Source organism: Oryza brachyantha, chromosome 3, assembly GCF_000231095.2.
Source record: "Oryza brachyantha chromosome 3, ObraRS2, whole genome shotgun sequence".
NCBI classification, from domain to species: domain Eukaryota; kingdom Viridiplantae; phylum Streptophyta; class Magnoliopsida; order Poales; family Poaceae; genus Oryza; species Oryza brachyantha.
The window spans coordinates 5197469-5220642 of record NC_023165.2 but is presented as its reverse complement, the minus strand read 5'-3'; the positions used below and the strand labels follow the sequence as shown (position 1 = coordinate 5220642).

Below are 23174 nucleotides of genomic sequence, written 5' to 3'. Positions count from 1 at the left end.
TACCTAACTTTTTTAGATAATGTAGCGTATGTATGTGTAGTACGTGGTATGTGCTCTTGTGCATTGTAATTAAAAAAAAAAGCACTGCCAAGTTTTCGCCCGATTGGTTTAGTTGTTTTTTTTAACCATTTCTACTTGTGTAGTATAGAAATCCAAAAGCAAAACAAACTTTAAGGCCATTTTTTTTCATCTACTTCACTGGATTTTTTCTTGCGGATTATGTGCTATATGATTATATTGATAATGCATTTTTCTGCTAAGCTATCTGTTAATTTTCTGTATTAGAAAAATAATGTATTCATACAATCAAGTAGATAATCTATGGCAATAATCTGATAAAAAAAATTCAGATATATGTTTAAATATTTTAAATTAGAGCTAGCATGCAAACACTACTTTTATTACACCAAATTTGTTTAGCTGTTTAAATGGATCCAAAGTCGTGTGGATGATTAATTAATAGAATTTGATGTTGTAGGCACACCTCAGATTGATAGCTCTTTACGATGACGTTCAATTTACTTCCCCCACTAACTTATCTGAGAAAAGCGAACCATGTTTGCATTGCTGACAGGTACAGTATTGCCAAAGGGCAATACCAAAGTTTGTGCTCAAATGTGTATATATATGTAGCAGGAATGTACCAACTGTGCTTTTCCATATTCATATGGGTCCCCTTGGTCAAGGAACAGGGAGTGAATATCGTTTCAAATAATATCTGAAACTACAAATTTGGTGTGCCACCTCCCCTACAGGGCTACAGGGGTGACAACACTGCATATTTGGCTATTTAGGGCCACACATATATGCGCAATTGCAATAAATTGACGATACGACATTACTTGATAATCATGCATATATCTCTATGAGGAAACACACCCAAAAAAAAAGTACAGTTTCATACAAATAACATAACAGCAACTGAACCAGATTTCAGAAGCTATAGAATATACTGCTCCAACTTAAGCAAAAACACAATTAATGTCAATATATGGAATTAATCACGACACTAGTACGCCCGTGCAGGTTGTTACACATAAGAAATTAACAAAATACGCATCGTATCCTATGCAACCTGGTTGTGGCGGCCATGGCCAAGAACTGAAGGACCTGACAATTCGTTTTCCTCGGAGAAAGCAAAGAACTAGCGGAAATAACCCAACGTTTGGAACGTGTGATGACATACAGATCGAGGAAAATAGCTAATCCTGCTCTTTCCCTTTCCAGCCCAAAAAGATTCCTTCGTAGTTCGTACTGCTACTACTACTGCATTTATATATACTCAAAACCTGCAAGACTCCCCAACTGTCTGAACTCTGAACCCCATGAAAACATCTTCTCCTACTCCGATCCGATCGATCCGATCCTCCCATATTTTTTCCCCACTTCATTTTTTTTCCCCAGCGTAAAAACAAATCCCGAATTGACTGTCCACTGTAGCATCACTCCATCAGACTGATGCGAGATCAGGGGAAGAAAAGAAAAAGAAAGGAAGAGATGAAAAGAAGAGAAGTGTCAGAGCATGAAGAAAGCGGGAAGCCCCCCTGGCCGCCTGGCTACCAAGCCCTAGCAAGCCTTGTCGGTTGCGCGGCCAGCGCCACCCGCGTCGACACGCGTCGCCCACTCCCTGCCACTCCCGCCCACCTGCAGGCCGCGCAGCTCGATCGATCGATGGCGCCATCTTTACTGCCGTGTTCGTTCTCCTGCGCGCGAAGATCTTCTTTACCGTATCGATCGATCGGCTTCCTTCCGCTGATGGCTGATGGCTCGCGCGCGTTTTGCACGCCGCTGATTTCGATCCAATTCGCGCTTTGTTTTTGCGCCTCTGGTGTACTGCTGAACTCACCGCGCGTCAATCACCTCACCCCCATCCACCTCCTCCACACAGAGGAGAGAGGAAGCTGTAGCAGTAGCTGGCTGGCTAGGCGGGGGGTAGCGATAGATCGAGGAGCGTGCTACAGTGCGCAGGAGAGAGAGAGAGGAGAACGCGACGGGAGCTTGCTGCTAGGCTTAGGCTTAGGCTTAGGCTAAGCTAGCTGGAGCGACGTGACAGCAGTTTGATGGGTAATCTTAGACGTAATCTGGTGGCTAAGCGCGGTAATTAAATCGGGTGGACGAGGCCGGAGGCGGATGCGTGTCGAGGTAGAGGGGAGAGAGAGAGAGAGAGAGAGAGAGAGAGAGAGAGAGAGAGTACTTATTACTTAACGCGAGCCAAGCATACGATCAGGCAGTGCAAAGCATCATATCCCTCTTCTCTTTGCAGCCATAAAGTGATAGCAAGGCCAGGCAGCGAAGGGGACAGAGTAGAGAGAGAGAGAAAGAGAGAGGAGAGGAGAGGGGTTGCCGTCGCCGGCGAGGAGGAAGAAGATGGGGAGGGGGAAGGTGGAGCTGAAGCGGATCGAGAACAAGATCAGCCGGCAGGTGACGTTCGCCAAGCGCCGGAACGGCCTGCTCAAGAAGGCGTACGAGCTCTCGCTGCTCTGCGACGCCGAGGTCGCCCTCATCATCTTCTCCGGCCGCGGCCGCCTCTTCGAGTTCTCCAGCTCATCATGGTACGTCGTACGTAGATGCCGTCGTGCACAGCTTCCGGCGGCGGCGCAGCCATCGTCTCGTAATACTATCAAACCCTAAATAAAACAACAAGAACGGTTTTAATTTATAATCAACAAACCCTCGATTAAAGTGAAATCCCCTCAAGATCGTGCTAGAGGATAATTGGATCGATGAGCTAATTAACCGTGTGTCGTCTCTGCTTAGCACTTTTGATGATTTTATACGAACGCATGCGCTTTCCCCCATTTCTTTTTACTTGCTCATATGCTATAGATCTTGGGCAAGTATCCCTCAGCTTTCGACACCTGTTCATCCCTCTTTTTTTCAGCATATATCAGATTTTGTTTCCGTTAGCTTTAGTTGGTTCTACTTATCTGTTTGCCGCATCTGATTTCCCCTCATCTTGGCGTCGTCTGAGCAATCTGACCACCACGATTTGGATAAATACATCTCAATCCTCTCTATTTCTTGCCTCGAATCTGCACAAACATGATAAAAGATCCTTCCTTTTTTTTTTCTTTTTTAAAGTTCGCCTTCTCTTGGCAGTTGACCAACCAAAGATTCTCTTTTTCTTCATCCGAAATTCCGAAGTACGAATCGAGCTTCATTCTCATCGATCTGTTTGATCTGTTCATTCTTGTTTTTTTCGGTAACGCACAAGCGCGTATATTCATTTGATCTCCTTTTTGTCAAAAGAAACACACACATGTTCTATCTAGCTTCAGATCCCAAACACATATGTATATATACTGGCCCATGCAATTAATTAATTAATCAAACATGAGATCCCAAACAGTTGAGATCCCGAGGTAGATCGATTTAATTTTTTGATGAGCTCCAAAGAGAGAGGCGACCACTCGATGTGGCCGTTGTTTGGCGAGCTCTTTGCACACACGCACACAACAGTATACTGTACGCAAGGAGTAAGAACAAAGGAGCAAATTCTTCTGGTTGCTGCTTGCTTCTACCATTTTTAGCCATTTTTTTCAGTATTTCACTTTCTGACTCATCTCTCTCTACCAGCAGCATTATTTCACCCCCTTTTTTGTTTCCTATTTATGCCTATTACATGGATGGCCTCTTTGTCGACTCGCCCAAATTAAGGCACAGTAGCTGGTGTCAAAATGAACCTGCAGGCCCAGGCCGGCCGGCTTTGTAGCTAGCTTTCTTGCAAGTGATATACACACTTTGTAGTTGTAGTTGTATTGCCAGTGGTCCAGCTAGCGATGGGTATATACTACACGTAGTACTACACATGTACGAGTGTTAATTAAACTCGTCTAGTTTTCAAGTCCTTTATTACCACGCTGATATGTCTGTTACTGTTCCATTAGTTACTGTTCTATTGAAGAGAGCACGTAGTACAAGCTGGTAGTTCTAGTTTCCTGATCCTTTTCCCAGTGCTCTCTTTTTCTTCCTTCATGCATCTTCCTCGAGTCCCGAGTAGTAGAGAACACTAGAAATACTGCTATGTGAAATAGTCTTACTAAACGTACACATCGAGTGATGTGTGTTTCTTCAGAGTTTCAGACGTGTCATCTCAAGCAGGTCAGCATGCATTGCATGCAATAAACTATGGACATGCAGAAAACTCACTTAATTTGATTGATGTGTGATCAGTAAGCTGGATGAACCGTTTGTTGGACAGAGTACTGTCTTGTTCTACTTAGGGTATTCCTAACCCATAACACTATATGTAGTCTTCATAAACTCCGCATCATCAAAAAATTAGTACTAGATACTACTCTTCCAATACAAACACCGCTATTCCATAATTTAATTTAATGCTACTTATCTCACATGATATCTTAAATGTTGTGTAGAAACCATGTCTCATGCAAGACATGTTTTCATTCTCTTTCCTCATTTATTCACTTGCCACATCATCTTTCATCCTAGATGACAATTTATTTAATGTTATAGACACAATCCTAGTCATTGGATTGGGAATGCCCTTATAGAATTGAACTGTGAACTGTATAGACAGAGCTTGTCCGCTGCCTGCTTTGGTTTTCTGAAATTATTAATTAACTATAAAGGTTTACACACATGCACATTTGCTAAATCTGTGCATGAACAAAAAAACATTTAAAAAAGGAAAAAGAAACTTGTAAACTCCATATCCGGTGCGGTGCTCTTGTTGCTCGATCACTTTTGGAGTAGTTTTATCTTCAGAGGCTGAAGTAAGTAATTGTACAGCCGTGCAGGTTTTCACTCCTTAATTTGTTTGTCAAGAACCCCTTTTATGCTCCTAGCTAGCTAGAAGAGTCACTCTATTTTTCTAATGGTAAACTTGGGAATAAGATTGCCATCAAGATAATAAAAATAGCTGTATTTGCTAAGTGTTGTGTTTTTATTATATAGTATCTAAATACATGTGTGTTGGAACATGTTATTAAAAATAGCAAAATTAAGTCCTGTTGAAAAAAAATTTTCATTGGTTGAAACAAGATCACATATGTTTATATGTGCTTAAAAAGTACAAAAAATCCTTCATGTAGAAAACAGAGAAAAATAAATCCTTCAAATATTTAAAAGTTATAGAACTACATAAGTACAAAGAGTAAGTAGACTATTTGCATATACTGTGCTGATTAATGGCTCACATGTACTCCGTCCCACAAAAAACCAACCTTTTGGTTTCTGTGTCGAATATTTGACCATCCGTCTTATTTGAGAAAATTTCAAGAAATTATAAAAAAATTAGTCATACATAAAGTAATATTCATATTTTATTATCTAATAAAAATAAAATTATTAATCGTAAAAAATTTTAATAAGACGAAGAGTCAAACATTATATCTAAAAACTGAAAAGTTGATTTGTTTTGGGATGGAGGGAGTAAGTGATAATGGTGGTGTCACCACCACCACTACTGTCTTTAATAATGTCGATCCTTAAGAATAAAAGGTCTGAACTAATTGCTTGCAATCTTTAAAAGCCAAAGAAGATGCAAGGCCACCCTACTCTAACTTGATTAGCTAGTACTCACTCAGTTCCAATATAAATACATTTCTAGAACTGTAAAGTCAAATTAGTGTAAGAAAAAATAAATTAATTTCCTTATTAAATAGAGAGATGGTATGAAGTGAGAGATAGAGTGGGGTAAAATAAATAAAGATTTGAATATAAGTTGATTGATGGGACAACCAGCACTCCACACGTACGCTATTTGTGAGAAATACACATAACATGAGATAGAGGTAGTAACTACAGGTAGAATTTATCGACCAGGCAGTTAGCAATATGTACTTGTTTCCAAGTTGAGTGGATCTGCGTAGCAGAGCCCAGTCTTCTACCACAACTAACGATTGAGTGCAGTACCAAAGTGGAGAAGTGTGTAAATTCACTAAGCTATTGATATATGTAGAGCGTGTTACATTTCGTAGCTTGGTGCATGGAAAAATGGCAGGAAGGCAAGTGTAAGTGTTGTTTTTTGGACATTAAGTAATGTGATTGTGGATTTTTGTTAGCACACTTTCCAATCTTTTAACGATGTGTTTGGGACATTTGTAAAAGTTCCTTAATTGATGTTTCTAAAGAAGTTTTTAACTCTGTAGTAGTAATTGAGCAATTTATATCCTTAAATAGCTATCACAGATTAGATAATGAACGATAAATGCATCACTGATGAAGGGACATATTCATAGAAGACGTATGTGCTTTAACAGCTAACCTCATGTTAATTTTTTTGGTATAATTGATAAATGCATCATGCCCACTTTTACGGTATTTCCAAACTGGCCGTCAAGATAATTAGTGTGTGTCAATTTAATTAGTTGCCTCATATCTTTATAGGTTTATTTGGTTGCAAGGTTGAGGTGTGTTGGGTCGGAGTCATTCCTTTTTTACTATCTCATATTATCCCTCTATCTGGAAAAAAAAACAAGATTTAACCTATTCACTCAACCAAATAGAAAAATGAAATCAGCTCATCTTTCATGATCCTAGCTCTAACTCATCCTACCTAGTCCACGAACCAAACACACCCTACGAGAACTACCAAAAAACTGTATAGACAAATCAAAGTCCCTGAACAGATGGATGGAGATTATATTGTTTGTGCTGAACACGTGATATATGCCTACAAGGTTGTGCTAAAAGGACATTAATTTGGGCATCTAGGTTATAAATGGGATGTATGATTAATGAACCAAAAACGTGCTAGTGAATTAGTACATGATATATACTAACAGTGCTGCAAACCTAGAGAGAAATAATTCTTAAATCGTCATTTTGTGTTAATTCAAACGGGATACACATAATGGAGACTATAGTTGGTGCTAATCAACACCTTCTGTTTGTAACTAATCATGTATGCTACAAATTATGTCCTACATATTGGTTATTAATGGGGTTTAAACCCTAGAATCAATCTTACATGGTACTGTTTTACTTAGTACTGATACAGTAACCCCATTAAGTAGTGTCTATTAGCATCATATTGCAAATTTGTATTTTTCAAGTGGCAAGCATAAATTCTTTGTCCTCTAATTACTTTCATCTATTGATAATATGATATATTTAATTTTCCTTTGCTCTCTCCAAGCATCTAAAAAACTTCGGTCTGTCCAAAATTAATATGTCATATATATAGTAATCCTCTGTTTTTTTTGGCTCATGCAAAGAGAAAAAAAATAGTAAACATGTATAAACTTATAACAAAAATGACGTGTGTGTATATAATCTTAGATCTAGAACTCCATCTTTTCACTTCTACTTATCTTTATAAGACAATTTAAATTTTAGTCTTAAATTTGGAGTTAATTTTATGGAGTTTTACTGTAGTTTTTTTTTGCCTTGGATATTACTCCCTCCGTTTCTATTTATTTGACGTTGTTTAGCTCATTTTTAAGCTAACCAACGACAAATATAAAAGAATGGAGGGAGTAGATCGCTAAGAATACGTATATAAAAGTTTCATTTATAAATTATTTTTTGTTTTAAATATGTCGTTTGGGTTTTCCACGAAGAAACTAAACACCCCGGGGGGATATTCTAGCTATTAGCCCATACAATATGAGTACACGGCTTCCTCGATCTGTTCTGATTCTATTTGGTGTAGTAAGACAAGTTTAAAGGATTGGCTAGATTGCCACCTGCCATCCACAAGGTTCAGCTAATCAGATTTGTTAGTTGACGAAAATAGCAGTCATGTTATACATATCTCTTGTGAGAATATATTACTACAATATACTGGTTTTACTTAAGGATCAATGGAAAAGATAATTATATTCCAACTTTGTGTGGGAGTTCATGTGATGTGCTTTTTCTAAAGATAATATGATGCCTTTTAATGAGAAATCAGGATCATCAACATGAAATTTTCATCCAGTAGCACATATATATTATATATTAAGGGCATCGTAGAAACAATTAATCCTACAACAAAACATCGATATATCTATGCCAGTGGTTTCTGAAGTTATTTTACTTAATAAAATGCAATTTGTAAAAGAACACCAGCACGCAGGGGGTCTAATTTATCAGTCAATGTATATATGGAGCAAAACATATATGGTGCAGTGGTTGTAGATATAGGTGGTCATATAGTTTGGGTGCAGGTTATTAATGATAGACAGAATCAAGTTATGATAGGCCATACATTAACTCAAAGGTCATAGCTTTGACATATAATTATATGCTCACGGATTTCTCCTTGAAACAGGTTGTCAAATACCATTTCATTCAAAAAAAACTTGTCAATTTGCACATTTGTTTTTGTGCCATGTGAAACAAAACCTTGAATAAAGCAATATGCAAAAATTGCGCGTGTCTCAATTAATTGGATAAAAAACAAAACTAAAGTTTTAGAACTGACCATCTATATTCATATATTATTAGTTTATGTATGCATATCACACTCTTATCAAATAAATTTCAGACTAAATTTCTTATTATGGTAACATGAACTTCTTGCACAAGGAGCTCTGTTAGTTAGCTAGCTTTATGGGTTCACTGATTAATTTGTAATAATGTGCTCAACTTATCATCGCAGATAACCACACAAAAAGAGCAGCAGCATATGGTTGATTAGTTTAAATCACCATTCTGCATTTCTCAATCGCCTACCTGCTTAAATTACAATTGCATGATTCATTACTTGCTAAGAAAATGTGTAAATGCATCTGCAAATCCTTATCCACTCAATTCAAGTTTGAAGGTTGCTCATTCTACCTAATTATTCCTTCATATATATATTATTTTTCACTTCCAGCATGTACAAAACACTGGAGAGGTACCGCAGCTGCAACTACAACTCACAGGATGCAGCAGCTCCGGAAAACGAAGTAAGCCTCCTCTTAATTTCCTAATTAAACAAAAACATTTCACGTTTTAATTACATCTCACTCCTAGAACATTATGTATGAGTCAGTCATTGGCTTTTATTTAATTGTACGCATTGAAAAAGGGTTGGCTGCCTGAGTTCATATGAGATGAAGAGCCGTGTTATCCTTATATATATTTTTTAGGTAAAAGTTAATGTGTTATCCTTAACATCTGATGCATATGGTTTTTCTCTTGCCCTATTCGTGTTATGAGTAGAGTTTAGTGTCACTGTGTCATGCCCTGATGAGCAGTGATGCTCATGCAAGTGAAACTGATCCGTAGCTGGGCTAACAGGCCGGGCCCATCAGAAGCCGAGGCGCCGGACGCGCGGTTTAGATGGGCCGAAAGCTAGGAGCGTAGCGTGCGTGTGACCCCGCGAGGCCGCGTGATGGGCCGTAGGGATGTGGGCCTGTGGGCCGTGTGACCCCTCCCGGCCTCGCCTCCGCGTGGTGGGCTGCGGTGATCATGGGCTGGCGATGCATGGCTTTTCAAATTGGCTTTAACGTGTGGTTTCGTAGTCGAAGATTTCTAAGACTTCATCCAGTTTACTTCCCCCATATTTTTATGTATGACACCGATTTTAGAATTACGTTTGACTATTCGTCTTATTTAAAATTTATAACCAAATATGTAAAATTATAATACATACTTAAAGTTCCTATAATAATAAATCATATTATAACAAAATAATTAATAATTATACAATTTTTTTGGATAAGACGAATGGTCAAACGTGAACTTAAAAGTCAACGACGTCATATAAATAATATAGAGTGAGTATATTATAAGACATTTTAGTTATTTACTAGATTCGTCTATTAATTAATATTTATCTAGATTTATTAGGTCTGTATAAATATAGAGAATGCTAAAAAGTCTTACATTATGAAACATAATTAGTATAGACAAAGATATAAATTTTTGTTGTTACAAGGGACAGGGAGAAAATGTGCTAAGCCAGTAAACGTGGGTTTGGATTTGTTTGGCAGTTTGATTAGTTGGTGCACTGCAAGCTAATAGGGTTGTAAAATTTTTGCTCTCAAATTAGTTAATCAGTGCCACCCTATTGCTCTTAGGCTCCGCGGTCCGAAACTACAGCTATATATTAGTTTATGTTCGTCTTTGAAGTGATTTATGCCATGTGGTCTATATTAACATTCATGAAGTAGGTTCAGTTTGTTGAGTTATTATCCAAATCCCACAGAAAGGCTGACTTCGATATAGTGAAGCAGAGGCCCATGCGGCGTTGTAACCTAATCTCGAAATAGTGAAGATATTTTACTGGTTGGTGCCCGTGTTTTTTTCTATACTGCTTTAGGAGGGTTTTTCACGTTAAATCCCGTGTCTTCCGTGATTAATCTACTGTGTTCATCGTTTATTTTGCATGTCGTTTTCTAACACAGTTATAATCTAAAACAAGAGTGAGTTTAGTACTCCACCCATTTCACATTATAAGACTTTCTGGATTTGTCTAGATTCATCCATGTATTTATGTATATAGTTTGTATATGTGTCTAGATTCATTAGCATACGTATAAATCTAGGTATGATCAGAAAGTCTTATAACATAACGTGGAACGGAGATAATAGTTTTGAATGTTCCGTTCATCCTGAACTGTACTTTGTTATGCCTGCAGTTTTTAGTCATCTTTTCCTTCTGCCAACATGGTCTGAGATCTTGTAGCTTCAGGATTACAGAGCTAATCTGCATTTTGTTGTTCTTTAAACCAGATTAATTACCAAGAATACCTGAAGCTGAAAACAAGAGTTGAATTTCTACAAACCACACAAAGGTAGTCTTCAGAGATGAATGTGATCAACTATTTTCGCTTCTTATATATTTCTAAGTTGCTGTGTAACTCCTGAGAGGCAGATCTGTTCCTATGACTTACTAGCATTTCACACAATGCAGAAATATTCTTGGTGAGGATCTGGGCCCACTAAGCATGAAGGAGCTGGAGCAGCTTGAGAACCAAATAGAAGTATCCCTCAAGCAAATCAGGTTAAGAAAGGTAAAAAATTGTATTCACCATGTTACCCTAAGAAAGCAAATGCTACTTCTATACTATATATGTGCTCCTCTTAACACTGCACCTAGATCAATATCAGAAGAAGCTTATTATTACCTTTACGGCGATTATCCTGATGAAGGTATACATTTAAATCTGTTTGTTTGCGTGGCTTATAACACACACGCTCAATATTTCTGCAGAACCAAGCACTACTTGATCAGCTCTTTGATCTGAAGACCAAGGTACTGAATTAATTTTGGCTACTTCCTACCTAGTTTTATTGTTCCCAACTTTGCATTCTATCTAAGTTATTAATTCTACATATGGCAAATTATTAAACACCAAAATTTATTCTGCAGGAGCAACAACTGCAAGATCTCAACAAAGACCTGAGGAAAAAGGTAAGCACAGCGATCACCCTGAAAGCCATTATTGCGTGCGTCAATGTTCAGACAACAAACATCTTTTTCCTTTTGCAACACAGTGCCAGCCACGATCTTTTCTTGCTCTATGATTAATTCATGGTGTTACAGTATTTGCACGGAATAAAACTTTTTTCCCCTGGTACGTACGGGCCTAAAAGTTTTTTGATGATCTTCAATTCTCACACCGCCGAAGCGTTTGTTGCTCGTGCAGTTACAGGAAACCAGTGCAGAGAATGTGCTCCATATGTCCTCCTGGCAGGATGGTGGTGGGCACAGCGGCTCAGCTACTGTTCTTGCTGCTGATCAGCCTCATCATCATCAGGGGCTTCTTCACCCTCACCCAGATCAGGGTGATCACTCCCTGCAGATTGGGTATGTGTGTGTGTGTGTGTGTGTGTGTGTTCAGTTTTTAATTTCTTGCCTGAAAAAAAGATACCCAAAATGTGAAAATGCAGACTAATTCTTTTGTTATTTAGGTATCATCATCCTCATCCTCACCACCATCAGGCCTACATGGACCATCTGAACAATGAAGCAGCAGACATGATTGCTCATCACCCCAATGAACACATCCCATCCGGCTGGATATGATGTGTGTTTGATCAGTTCAGATAGCAAACAAGAAGCTAGCCAGTGCATGCCCATGGATCGATGAACCAAAACATGGCCCTGTAATCCAGTAATTACGGGCATATGTAATGTAATCCCTGATCTATATTTCGCGAATACGTGCTCTCGATCTTGCGACTTCTTCCCAAACAGTTAATCAGGGGAATAATAATTCGTTTGATGCACGCATGTGTTGTCTCTGTATCGTAGGTCCATCGGTAACATACTTGATTGGTTCTGGATCTACTAGTAGTAATCAAGAAGTTAGAACTCAACTTTGTCATATTTGTGATGATCTATATGTATATCTTGTGCTAATCGAGTATATATATCTAATCTCAAAAACTTGTGGCGATTAATTAGTTTAAGTAGTGCAAGAAATGTTAAGACATGAGGTGTTATGTTATGAGATCATATGACAACGATATTGTCGCTGCAGTTGCTGCGATCACCAAAATGTGCTGATCCCTTTTTTTTTGTTTGTTTTCAGATGATACCAAAAGATGCTGATGGATACGTGTGTTTCATCTGTGCCTGTCGCGAAGTTTGCGTACTGAATTACCGCGTGCACTGTCATTAATTAGTTTTACTATTAGCTAGCTGTAGTACGGCACGGTGACTGTTCGACGAAATGCCAAACAAGCAAGCCAAAAGGCCTGCAGCCAGCCACACCCGCGTGGTGACATGAGCGGCGGCCGTTGCTCGCTCGCACTGCTAGCTGTCGGCACCAACGGGCCCTCGCTCGCGCGCGTCGATCCGGCGGGCGTCTCGCGCTCTACGGCGTCGCCGTCCTTGCACGGCACGGACGCGTCACGGAGCAGGGCGCACTGACGCCTGCCTGCCGCGGCGCGCTCCTCTGGCGCGCGGGGAGCGGCCGGGAGCGCACTTGTGCAGAAAAGCGACCGCGCGGTCCTCGCCGCGCGCGGATGCGGGGCAGGCAACTGGCACTGGCACTGGCACTGGCACCGCACTGCCGGCCGGCCGGGCCTGCCCCTGCGACTTTTGCTCTCGCCGGCCGTCCGCGCGCCTTGATCGATTTTGTCCTCGCGATCTCGCCGTGTGCTCGATCGCAAGCATGAACACTTGCACGGAACCACCACCTAACCGACGGGCCCGGCGCGCGGCCGGCCGGCCTCACCCTATCCTATCACCGCCATCAGGTGAACGTACGAGGAGGCGCAAGCTTCGGCTCGCCGACGCCGGCCGGCCGCTGCCATCAGTCTCGCGCGCTGTGCTCGTGCACGCGCACCGGTCGTCACGGATAGCCACCGGTTAGCCGCCGGCGGCCGGCCTGATTTCTGCCGGAGTCCACTCCGCACTGAAAATCTTACTCCACTGTGCACAGACCAGACCTGAGTCCACACTGAACTTGTAACGCTACATAAAAAGTACTTCTCTCAATCTCTCCGCGCATTCTTCTGCTAATTGACGGACAAAATCAAGCAATCAAACTGAAGAATTAACACCACCATGAAATTAAGAGTGTAAATATATAATCTTGTGGAACCAAATTAAAAGCATAAAAGTACTAATAAATAAATAGTATTATCTATATGTTTTTTCATATGACATCGTTTGAATCTATGTTTGACATCCGTTATTCAAAACTTTTATTCAATATGTAAAATTATAAGTCATATTTAAAGTTTATATAATAAAATCAAATTATAACAAAATAATTAATAATTAAATATTTTTTTAAAATTAGACGAATGGTATAGTGTAAACATGAAAATCAACGGCATCATGTAAAAAAACATGGAGGAAGCAGTAGCAGTTTAGTAGGGCATGCAAATAACAGTCTCACCCTCATACTTTCATTTCAGTTTATGCTTTATGAGGCAAATTTTAAATTTTTAATCTTAAATATGGAGCTGACTTTGGTATTTTTTCATAGTTATTTATTTTCAAGCCATTGATTTTAAATCGTAGGAACATGTACATAAAAGTTTTAATCAAAAAATATTTTTTATTTTTAAATATGTCCTTTGTTTTTTTTAAAAAAAAAGCCGAACAGTCACCCTCTCCAACATCAACATATATACATTGCATGGAACGAATTCGATCGCACCAAAAAGACATTATATGAAGTTTCTGTATAGATTGTCCGATCTCTCAATCTTAATCTGGTTAATTTATTGTGACTTTTCAAGCTAGTAAAAAAAGTACGCGAGACGGAGATACTAAGGAAAGAGACTGTACGATCGAGTGGTACGTCAGAATATCTAAGTTGTATATCTGTGTGTACTACAGATATATATGATCACTCTAACCGGATCAAAAGATGGTCCTCACACAGTGACACTCGAACCAGTAGCCAAGCTATCTAAAGATATATGCATATATGTGTAGTACGCATCACTGAAAGTGGCCTGGCCGTGTGGCATGGTCCGCAGTCCCCTCACCATGGTTTTGCCCTAGGTAGTTCAGGGAGAGGACCAGTTCTTCTCAAGTGTTTCAGGCTGTTGCCCATTCGTGTGGGCTTCTTAATTTTGACAAGTTATCCATGTCCTAAGTACTGGAATCTGTTGATGGAGCTGGCCAGCACTTTACATAATACTCTTACCCTATTTTTTAAAAAAAATACCCAAAAAAACTTTGCATACTAGCCGCATTCCAAAATATAACAACTTCTGTATCTATGTTTTCTTTTCAACCAATTACAAATTTCCACACCACTTAAGTTTTCTAGCTACTTTTTCATCTCAACCAATCACAACCCTCCTCACATTTAATTAATTCCACCAACTTCCTTAATAAACATCCCAAGTTTAAAGCTTCTTATATTCTAGGACAGGAGAGTAACAACAATCTCTATCATTCAAAAATTATTGCCAAATAAAACAACTAATACATCATTTTTCATCGAATCACAAAATTTCATCACTAAAGTTTTTCACATATTTACATTTTTTTGAATCAATCACAATATTTCTTATTTGAGCAATTTTACCATCCTTAACGAGGTATCAGAAGGTACCACTGTTTTCTATGTAGGTACCAAATTTTATATAGAAAACAGTGGTACATCATGATACATTTTTGAGGATGGAAAAATGATCTTATTTAATTCCACCAACCTTGTTAATACTTATGTGCAGCTATAGAACTTCTATATTCTGGGATGGAGATAGTATTATCATATTTTTAAACTAATAGATCAATATGCTATGGATTAGCCGTGTGTGAGAGAGGAGAAAGATAAGACACAATAGCATGCACGCAGTTAACTGAGTGAAAGAATATATTTCCAAATAAATAACAACGGACATAAATATTTGATGTTTAGGATACAATCTTCGGTCAAACTTATAAAATTCTAACTATCAATAATTTCTTAAATCTTTTTTTAAAGGTATTTATAGATTTACCTTGAAAAGTAGTATAATATATCACAAACTTATTAGTTCTTATAAACTTACTTCCAATATAAAATTGATTGTTGAAATTTTAAAAGTTGGACCGATTCTTATCTTAAACGTCAAATATTTATGAAATTTTTATGAAAGAAGGGGGGTTTATAGAGGTATGAAGTAGATCTGTACTAAACTAGTCCCTCTGTTTTCACAATATCACATTCTAACTTTGTTAGATTCATATAGATACTAATTAATTCATACATATATACAAGTTACATATAATCATCGATGGATGAATCTAGCCAAGGTTAGGAACTTTTATAGTGTAAAACAGAGGGAGTACTATTTACTGATTATGCATGTTTATATATGTGAAAACCTACCAGCATGTTAATTGGACATGTGATAATCATGATATGCTATTCAACTGTCAACTACTACCTCTGTCTCATATTAAGTTCATTTTTTAGTTTTTAGATATAATGTTTTGACTCTTCGTCTTATTTGAAAAAGTTTGCGATTAATATTTTTATCGTTACTAGATGGTGAAATATGAATAATACTTTATGCGTAACTAATTTTTTAAAGCTTTTTAACAAAATTTTCAAATAAGACGAATGGTCAAACTTTGGACACATAAATCGAAAAATAAAGTTATTATGGGACGGAGTTAGTAATAATAACAAGAAACTCAGGTCGCTTTATAAGATGACGAATATATATAGCATACGTACGTACGTATAACGTACGTTAGAGGCAGCTGGTCTTATATAATTGAGGGGTACACTCCATGCAACAACTCAACAAATTAACAAGATCAAACATAACTAATAAACAGAAAACGCGCGTACTTGCACACACACACACACACACACACATATATATATATATATATATAGATGCATGCTAACGGGGACGATGAGCACGCATGCATGATCGAGCTGACGGCGGTGGTGATCGATCGATCTGCAGATCGACGAACACTCCGATCCCCAGTGCATGGTGGCCAGCCGACTTTATGCGAGCTGCGCCGCTGATAGATCGCCGCCGGCCGCCGGCCGCCGCGGCGGCGCCCTAGCCGCTGCGCTCCATCTGCTTGAAGATGTCGAAGCTCTCGACCACCTGCTCAGTGGCCCTCTCCTGGTACATATCAATAAAGCACGCACATATATCAAAATTAATATATATATAATATCGATCCTTCGTGAGATATACACACACAAGCTAGATAGAATAATAATGAGAGGATTATGATGTGAATTAAGCTCATCAAATCCATTTAGTAGTATCAAACACACATCAGGTACACACACATCACGTACCTGATGTGGAACGGGCGCTGATACTACTCTGGGCTCAGGGTTGCTGTTGGAAGTGGAAACCGTCGACGAGCAGCGGGGGTCGCACTTCGCCCACTACGTAAATTAATGCGTTTGCAGATCAAGCCGATCGATCGATCAGACACATGCAATTAATTATGCAATAGAATTAATATAATTTATGTGTGCTAGCTAGCTAGGAGAGACCGGTCGATTAATTGCTGTTAATAACCATCACAAATGTTGATCACATGCATGCTATTGGGGGCCGGCCGGGATATATGATGGGGATCGATGAGTAGAACTTACATTCTTGGCAGCCATGCTGAAGGCTTCCCTGTGAGGGATATCTGGCTTGGCAGCTTTGATACGCTGTATTTCCTCCCTGCATCTCCAAAACCATCGGTGTATTACACATCTTATTAATGCTGATCTACATCCATGCATGAGAAGAATTTATTTTTGAAAAATGTATAGATAGGTATTAATTTGCAAGGCATATTTAATTTGCCCTTTTGGTTTAGTTTCCATTCCAGTTTAGTTTGTGTGGATTAGACATAATCTGATATCTACATTCCAATTTAGTTTGTCCCCATGCATATTACATTTGGTTTAATTTACGTTATTAATGACATGATCGTTGTGTAATTAAAAAATATTATTGATATCATATGTTCTGACGCTCGCTAGTCACGCTACTCTTATTTGGTTCAGTATTGTCCCTCTTTGCCATGTCTTGTGAAATCCCCCCTGCATCGAATTTACCATACAAAATACTCTAGGTTCGTATCCTATCTTGTCTTATTTAGTTTAAGGAAAATAACCGATTTTAACTCACTTAGTATTTAATTAAGGAAATGACCAATAGTATTCCCTCCTTATTTTTATAGATGCCACAGTTAATTTTTTAGCACAAGTTGGATCATTCATCTTATTAAAAAAATTTATTAATTATCATTTATTTTATTGTGATTAGATTTAGTACTAAATACATTTAAATTATATTCACATTTTCACATATTTGCATACAATTTATGAATAATACGAATGGTCAAACGTGCGTAAAAGAAGTCAGTGATGTCATTGTTTATATACAGAGGGAGTACATAATGGAGAATCAGATTAAGTTCAGTTTATAACACCCGCTATTTACGGAAGGGTCAATTTAATTAAAACAATCCCAAGAAAGGAAATCTTATTTACTGCATGGTGAACTTCCTTGAGTTGTGCAATTAAAGATGACTCATATAAATTAATGGTTTAGATTCAAAATGATTTAGTTTGTTAGGGCATGTTCAAAGGTATAGCCCACTATGGACGCTTACATGATCAACGTCAGCAACGAGAATCTATTTTATAATAATACGTACAAAACTAGAGTCAGGCATGGTTTCTTCATTAATGCAATAAAATATTTTTATTACGATACTTTCCTATTTATCCAAAGTTTCTTTTAATAAATGCTAAGAGTCGACTTCTCTCTCATTTCCTCTCTTTCCTCCACGTCACCAAATTTACTTACGTAACGACTAAGAGAGCCAGCTAATAAACATTTTTGCACGTGCCCTTATAAACCGTAATACTGCACGAGATCACAACAGTCCCTATCTTTTACAGTGCAATTATAATTTCTAAAAGCACTCATTTTATTTGTAGCCAACAATTAATTTGACCATAGCATACATCATAAGAATTTAACACCAACAAATTAAATGTTTACCTACAGCTGGTAGGTTTGTAGGTGAAATTACTCTTAATTAAGTTTGTTTCATTAAAAATTTATAATATGCCATTCATAATCAATGTTTTATTTATATCAAAACAGTTGAACAGATCGAATTGTACCCATTATTTATAAAATGGTTATGTATGTATCACATATAGCTAGTGTGGAAGTTTCGATTGATGTATTAATTTGTCGAAACATTGTTGTTCTTTCCTAAAGAATCATTGGGCAGTTATTTATCGAAAACAATTGATGTTTATGTTTTATAAGAGAAACAAAAATAGTTGTACCACACAAAACATACGAAACAATCAATGGTACAAGTAGACGATATCAATAATGCCATAATTTGGCAAAGGTTAACTAAATACAATGTCTGGGAGGAAAAAAACTAAGGATATTGGTGAACAGGAAACATTTAAACTCTTCTTTTCCATTTTATTAAACAAATTAATCAGATTATATCTTAGATATTGTAAATTAACTTCCTGCCACAGCTGCATGTATAAGATGCACACAACCATGAATCACATTATATAGGTAAATATGTTACCAATTAGGATTTTCATTGTCTTCATTTTTTTTTCTAGGAATCCACGTGAACTTAAGTAACACTTCTCCCAGATCCTTGAAATTATACTATGTATTGGCCGTGTGTTTTTCAAAGGAAACTGTGTCTTTTTTTAATTTACTAATTACTAGCTGAATAATGTGCTTTGCAAAGGATAAAAACATAATATGTTATTTCTAGAATAAATAGAAAAATATTTTTCATGAAATATGTGACCATCTTTTTTATATAGAAAATATCCATATCAATTTGATTTTATGTGAATATCCATCTAGATTTGATTGATTTTTAATATTACGAAGTTAAGAGGATAAATTCAAAAAATGCAATGGGAGTACGTGGTACTAAAGACTTTTATAGTAGTAAAAATTATTGCTACTATATGGCCTTCCAAAACTGATCAATTAACAGGGATATGATAGAATCAACATGAATATAGTATGTAGTTTTGTTTTAAAAAAAGGTGACAAATAACAAATTTAGATATACAGATCATTTTATGTAGAGAGAGATCCGATAAAATCAGTGCAATTAGAGATATCATCTAAAACAATAAGGCTCCTGAAAGCCTAAAACAGAGAGTCCTTTTATCCACAAGAACGAAATGTATTAAAGAAGGAATTACTATAGTGGCAACAAAAAATGCACCATGGGGTATTTTCTATAGATATATAATTTATTAATTCATCAACCCTCCCCCCAACCCAAATCACAGAAAAATCATATCAAAACGGTTGATCAGGAAATTCTATATGCACATTATTCTCTTTCTATCTTTAATTTTCTTAAACTGTTGAATAAAAATAAACAAGCTAAATCCATATCAAGGTCTAGCTAGCTAGCTAGCTAGCTAATTAACTAGGGTACGGTATAGTACTTGTTTGATTCAGAGAAACAAATGGTTACTCTTCAGTTCACAAAACTACATGTACTAGCAACTAGAGTAGCCTCTAATTAATTTACTGAGATTTAATTACAAGATAAAATGTCCTGACCCTGGATGATAAATTTTGTGATGTATATATTCTTCTTACTTATAGAAGGAGATAAATCCCACTTGATGAAACTTGAAACTTCTTTCCAAAACAGGTGCAGATCTCATGGAATTTATTATACATGAGAAATGAAAAATATTGAACCATTCACTACAACAAAAGGAACTCACAAAACAAACTATATACTAGATCACATGTGTGCAAACCATATTAACTAGGGATCATGCATATACAATAAAGGGAAATATAGGGAAATATTTTTTGACCTCATGAAGCGGTTGTAAGCAGATGGGAGGCGGTGTTTCTTCTCTGGGGCTACAATGGAAGACCAAAAAAATATGTCAGAGATGAAAGAAATACAAGATATGCATGCTAGCTAGCTGTTTGCTCCTATTTATTCCAAGCGAGACATCCACAAGACAAAGGTAGTGGTGGACTCCGAAGAGAGTAAACAATATATAAGGAGTAGTGGGAGAAATTAACAGCAAAATTTACTTAATTAGAAAGGTATTGATGTACGTATATATATATGCATATATCTACTGGTATATATAGAGAGAGATCGAAGTGTACATAGTTGCTTAATTGCTACTTACGCTTCACGACAAAGGGTGCTCTGGGGCTAGCCTCATTTGATGTCGGCGAGACCAGCGGCAGCGGCTGGTTCCTCCTGCAGTCAGTGCAGGGTCCCTAACACCAAGAAATATTCACACAACACAAAGTAACCAAGGTTAGGTCCCAGCTAGTAGTAGCAGCTAGCTCATTTCAAGATCTCTCTCATGTACAAGAAGCTCGATCTTGGCATGCATGTAGTACGATGATGATAAAATCATCATTTGCTAAGAACTATTTTGTTCCCAGATCTCCCTTGGGTAGGTAGTCAACTCGGAGCACAGAGATACTACGACTAATGAATGCCTCGATCTTTCCACACAAAAATATAAACAAATGAAAATGCAGGAGTTGTTTTGGAGAGGCATGAATGCCACCAGCAGAGCAGCTGCTGCTGCTAGCAGCTGTATATGCTGCCTTAAAAAAAAGATGAACTGGCCGGCCGCTTTTGCAGCGATGGGGCTTGCCCAGGCCACAGATGCGCAAGAGAAATCTTTTTGCAATCCAGCTTTGTTTAATCTTGCCTTGCAAACAGTATTTTGAGTGGCTCCATAAAGCCGAGACAGGACAGATATAGAGAGAGCTAGAGAGAGAAAGAGAGGAGAGAGAAATTAACTGAACAAAAGAACACCACTGAAGAAACTACTACTACTAAAAAAGAAGGTCTGCTGACCATATTTCATGAGAAAAAATCCCACTCCATGTGCAATAACTTCTTTATTTGTGTTCCCCTTTCTTGCATGAGTAGATTGTAGAAAGAGTTATCACTATCCTTTCTCCTCACACAAGAAAGTAGCTAGCTACCATATGCAGAAAGAGAAAGTAGAAACATCAAGAAGAACCGAAGAAGAAGAAGACGAGAAAGAACAATAAGAAAGAAAAGGCATCGCTGCTGAAAGGAGATAGATGAAACCCCAAAAAAAAAAAGAATCTAACGGGAGAACAGAAGATGCAGAAGGATAGAGTCAAGCATCGCTGCTGAAAGGAGATAGATGCAACCCAAGAAAAAAAAAAGAATGGATGTAATGGAAGAACTTAACAGAAGATGCAGAAGGATAGTTTGTGTCAAGGAAGGACTGACCTGAAACGGGCCCAAGGGGTGATCAGTTGGGGAGAGCGGCTGCACCATGGGCGGCCGCGGGCTGAGGAAGGAGAGGTTGTTGCAGTGGCCGCATTTCACAGTCACGGTGTCCATCAGCCTCTTGCATGGGACTCCAACCTGCAGCTACCCAAAAGGCGAAAAATTAATCACATCATGCAATTTAGCCAACCCGTGTGTTCTTCATCTCCTTGCATGGCACTGTCCTTAAGGAAAAGCCAGTGTGTCGAACAGCATCATGGATGGAATCTGTGCTACGAAATAAGTTAATAAAGAGGAGGTACAAAGCAGAGAGAAATGAACTGTGACATGTGCAATAGAGAAATGAAAGCAGAAAGAAACGAAGAACAGAAGATATGCTGCTCGTTTTTAATGGAAGAACAGAAGATGCAGTACGAGTAAATTGGATTCTTGTCCAATATTCCAATTTAAAAATGCAGCCTGAACCTGAAGGTAGCAACAAAGAAAGCAAGGGGAGAAATGGAAACACCAGACCCTAATGGAAGCGAGAGATGGAACATGACACTGCATATCAGGAGACCCAACGAGTAGAATATTCTACAAAGCATCAAGAGCCATGCCCAAATGAATTTACCTAAGAAGAAAGAGAGAGCTAGCCAATAAAACACCATGCAGGAAGATAGGAAAGCCTAGACAGCAAGACACATCAATCACGTGTCATGAACAATCCCCGTGGAAGTTTCCACTAGCTAGCTTCCTCAAGACACAGAAGAGCAGCAAGAAGCTGGATTTCGGCCCCAGCTATCAAGCTAGCTCACTGCCCTGTGAGTAGTAAGCATGCAAGCCAAGGATTGGATCAAAGTGAGAGTCTTTCTGCAATCTGCAGTAGAAGACAGCAGAATTAACACTCTCACGCTTCTTTTTTTTTATTTCTTGTCTAGCTAAAAGATTAGCTAAAGAACGAAGGCCATGATGCAGCAGCAGGTAGCGATCGATCGTTCTCTGCGAATGGTGTGTTCGCCGGAGCAAGCAAGCAAGCTAGCCAGCTGCCAGCCAGCTAGCTTAGCCGCCGGCCGCTCCGATTTCTCGAGGAGTTTACCGCGAGCACGGTGTTGCAGTAGGTGCAGCGCACGTAGCACAGGTGCTCCGACGGCGACACGAGATCCATGTTGGTTCCTCCCCGGTTGCGTCGGAGACGACGACCAGGACGACGGAGGCGGCGGCGGCGGCGGTGCCAACCAAAGCTAGCCCTTGCACTCACTGACAGGAGTGTGCGGAGGCGGAGAAGGTGGTGGAAGAGGAGAGCTAGCAAGTGCGTGAGCAGTGGTGCGGGGAATCAGGGCAATAAGAGGAGATCGAGAAGAAGAGGCCGGAGGAAGAAGACGAGGGAGAAGGAGAGAGAGAGAAGGAGTTGGGCACAGCCGAGAGAAGGATGGGGTAGGGTTTCTATTGTTGCAATAATGGCGGGGGTCCCACGCACACATGGACCCCCGTACGCACGAGACGAGACCAACCACAGTGATCGAGAGATCAGCGAGCACCAAGAAACCCTTTTTTTTCGAGGCAAATATTGCAAGCAAAAGCTAAGATAGCGAGATGGATG

The 23174-nt window shown here is 38.7% G+C and overlaps 2 protein-coding genes across 3 annotated transcripts; one reads left to right on the top strand and one right to left on the bottom strand.

Annotated features, from left to right (window-relative positions):
* Positions 1 to 2163: 2163 nt before the first annotated feature.
* On the top strand, positions 2164 to 12258 carry LOC102700316 (MADS-box transcription factor 1). The gene is made up of 8 exons (XM_006649573.3): positions 2164 to 2552; positions 8771 to 8843; positions 10615 to 10676; positions 10796 to 10895; positions 11096 to 11137; positions 11255 to 11296; positions 11532 to 11692; positions 11797 to 12258. Exons 1-8 carry the CDS (start codon positions 2368 to 2370, stop codon positions 11909 to 11911), a joined length of 780 nt encoding a protein of 259 aa, XP_006649636.1. The 5' UTR covers positions 2164 to 2367; the 3' UTR covers positions 11912 to 12258.
* A 3698-nt stretch (positions 12259 to 15956) lies between these two features.
* Positions 15957 to 22970, bottom strand: LOC102700035 (protein DROOPING LEAF). 2 transcript variants are annotated; one of them, XM_015834921.1, is made up of 7 exons: positions 22671 to 22970; positions 21593 to 21736; positions 20496 to 20589; positions 20166 to 20214; positions 16917 to 16992; positions 16611 to 16703; positions 15957 to 16428 (listed from the first exon to the last, which is right to left on the bottom strand). In XM_015834921.1, the coding sequence occupies exons 1-7, from the start codon at positions 22737 to 22739 to the stop codon at positions 16363 to 16365; spliced, it is 591 nt and encodes a 196-aa protein (XP_015690407.1). In that variant the 5' UTR covers positions 22740 to 22970; the 3' UTR covers positions 15957 to 16362. The 2 variants fall into 2 exon arrangements, with proteins under 2 accessions (XP_015690407.1, XP_015690408.1); XM_015834922.1 differs by having other exon boundaries at positions 21593 to 21730.
* Positions 22971 to 23174: the final 204 nt, after the last annotated feature.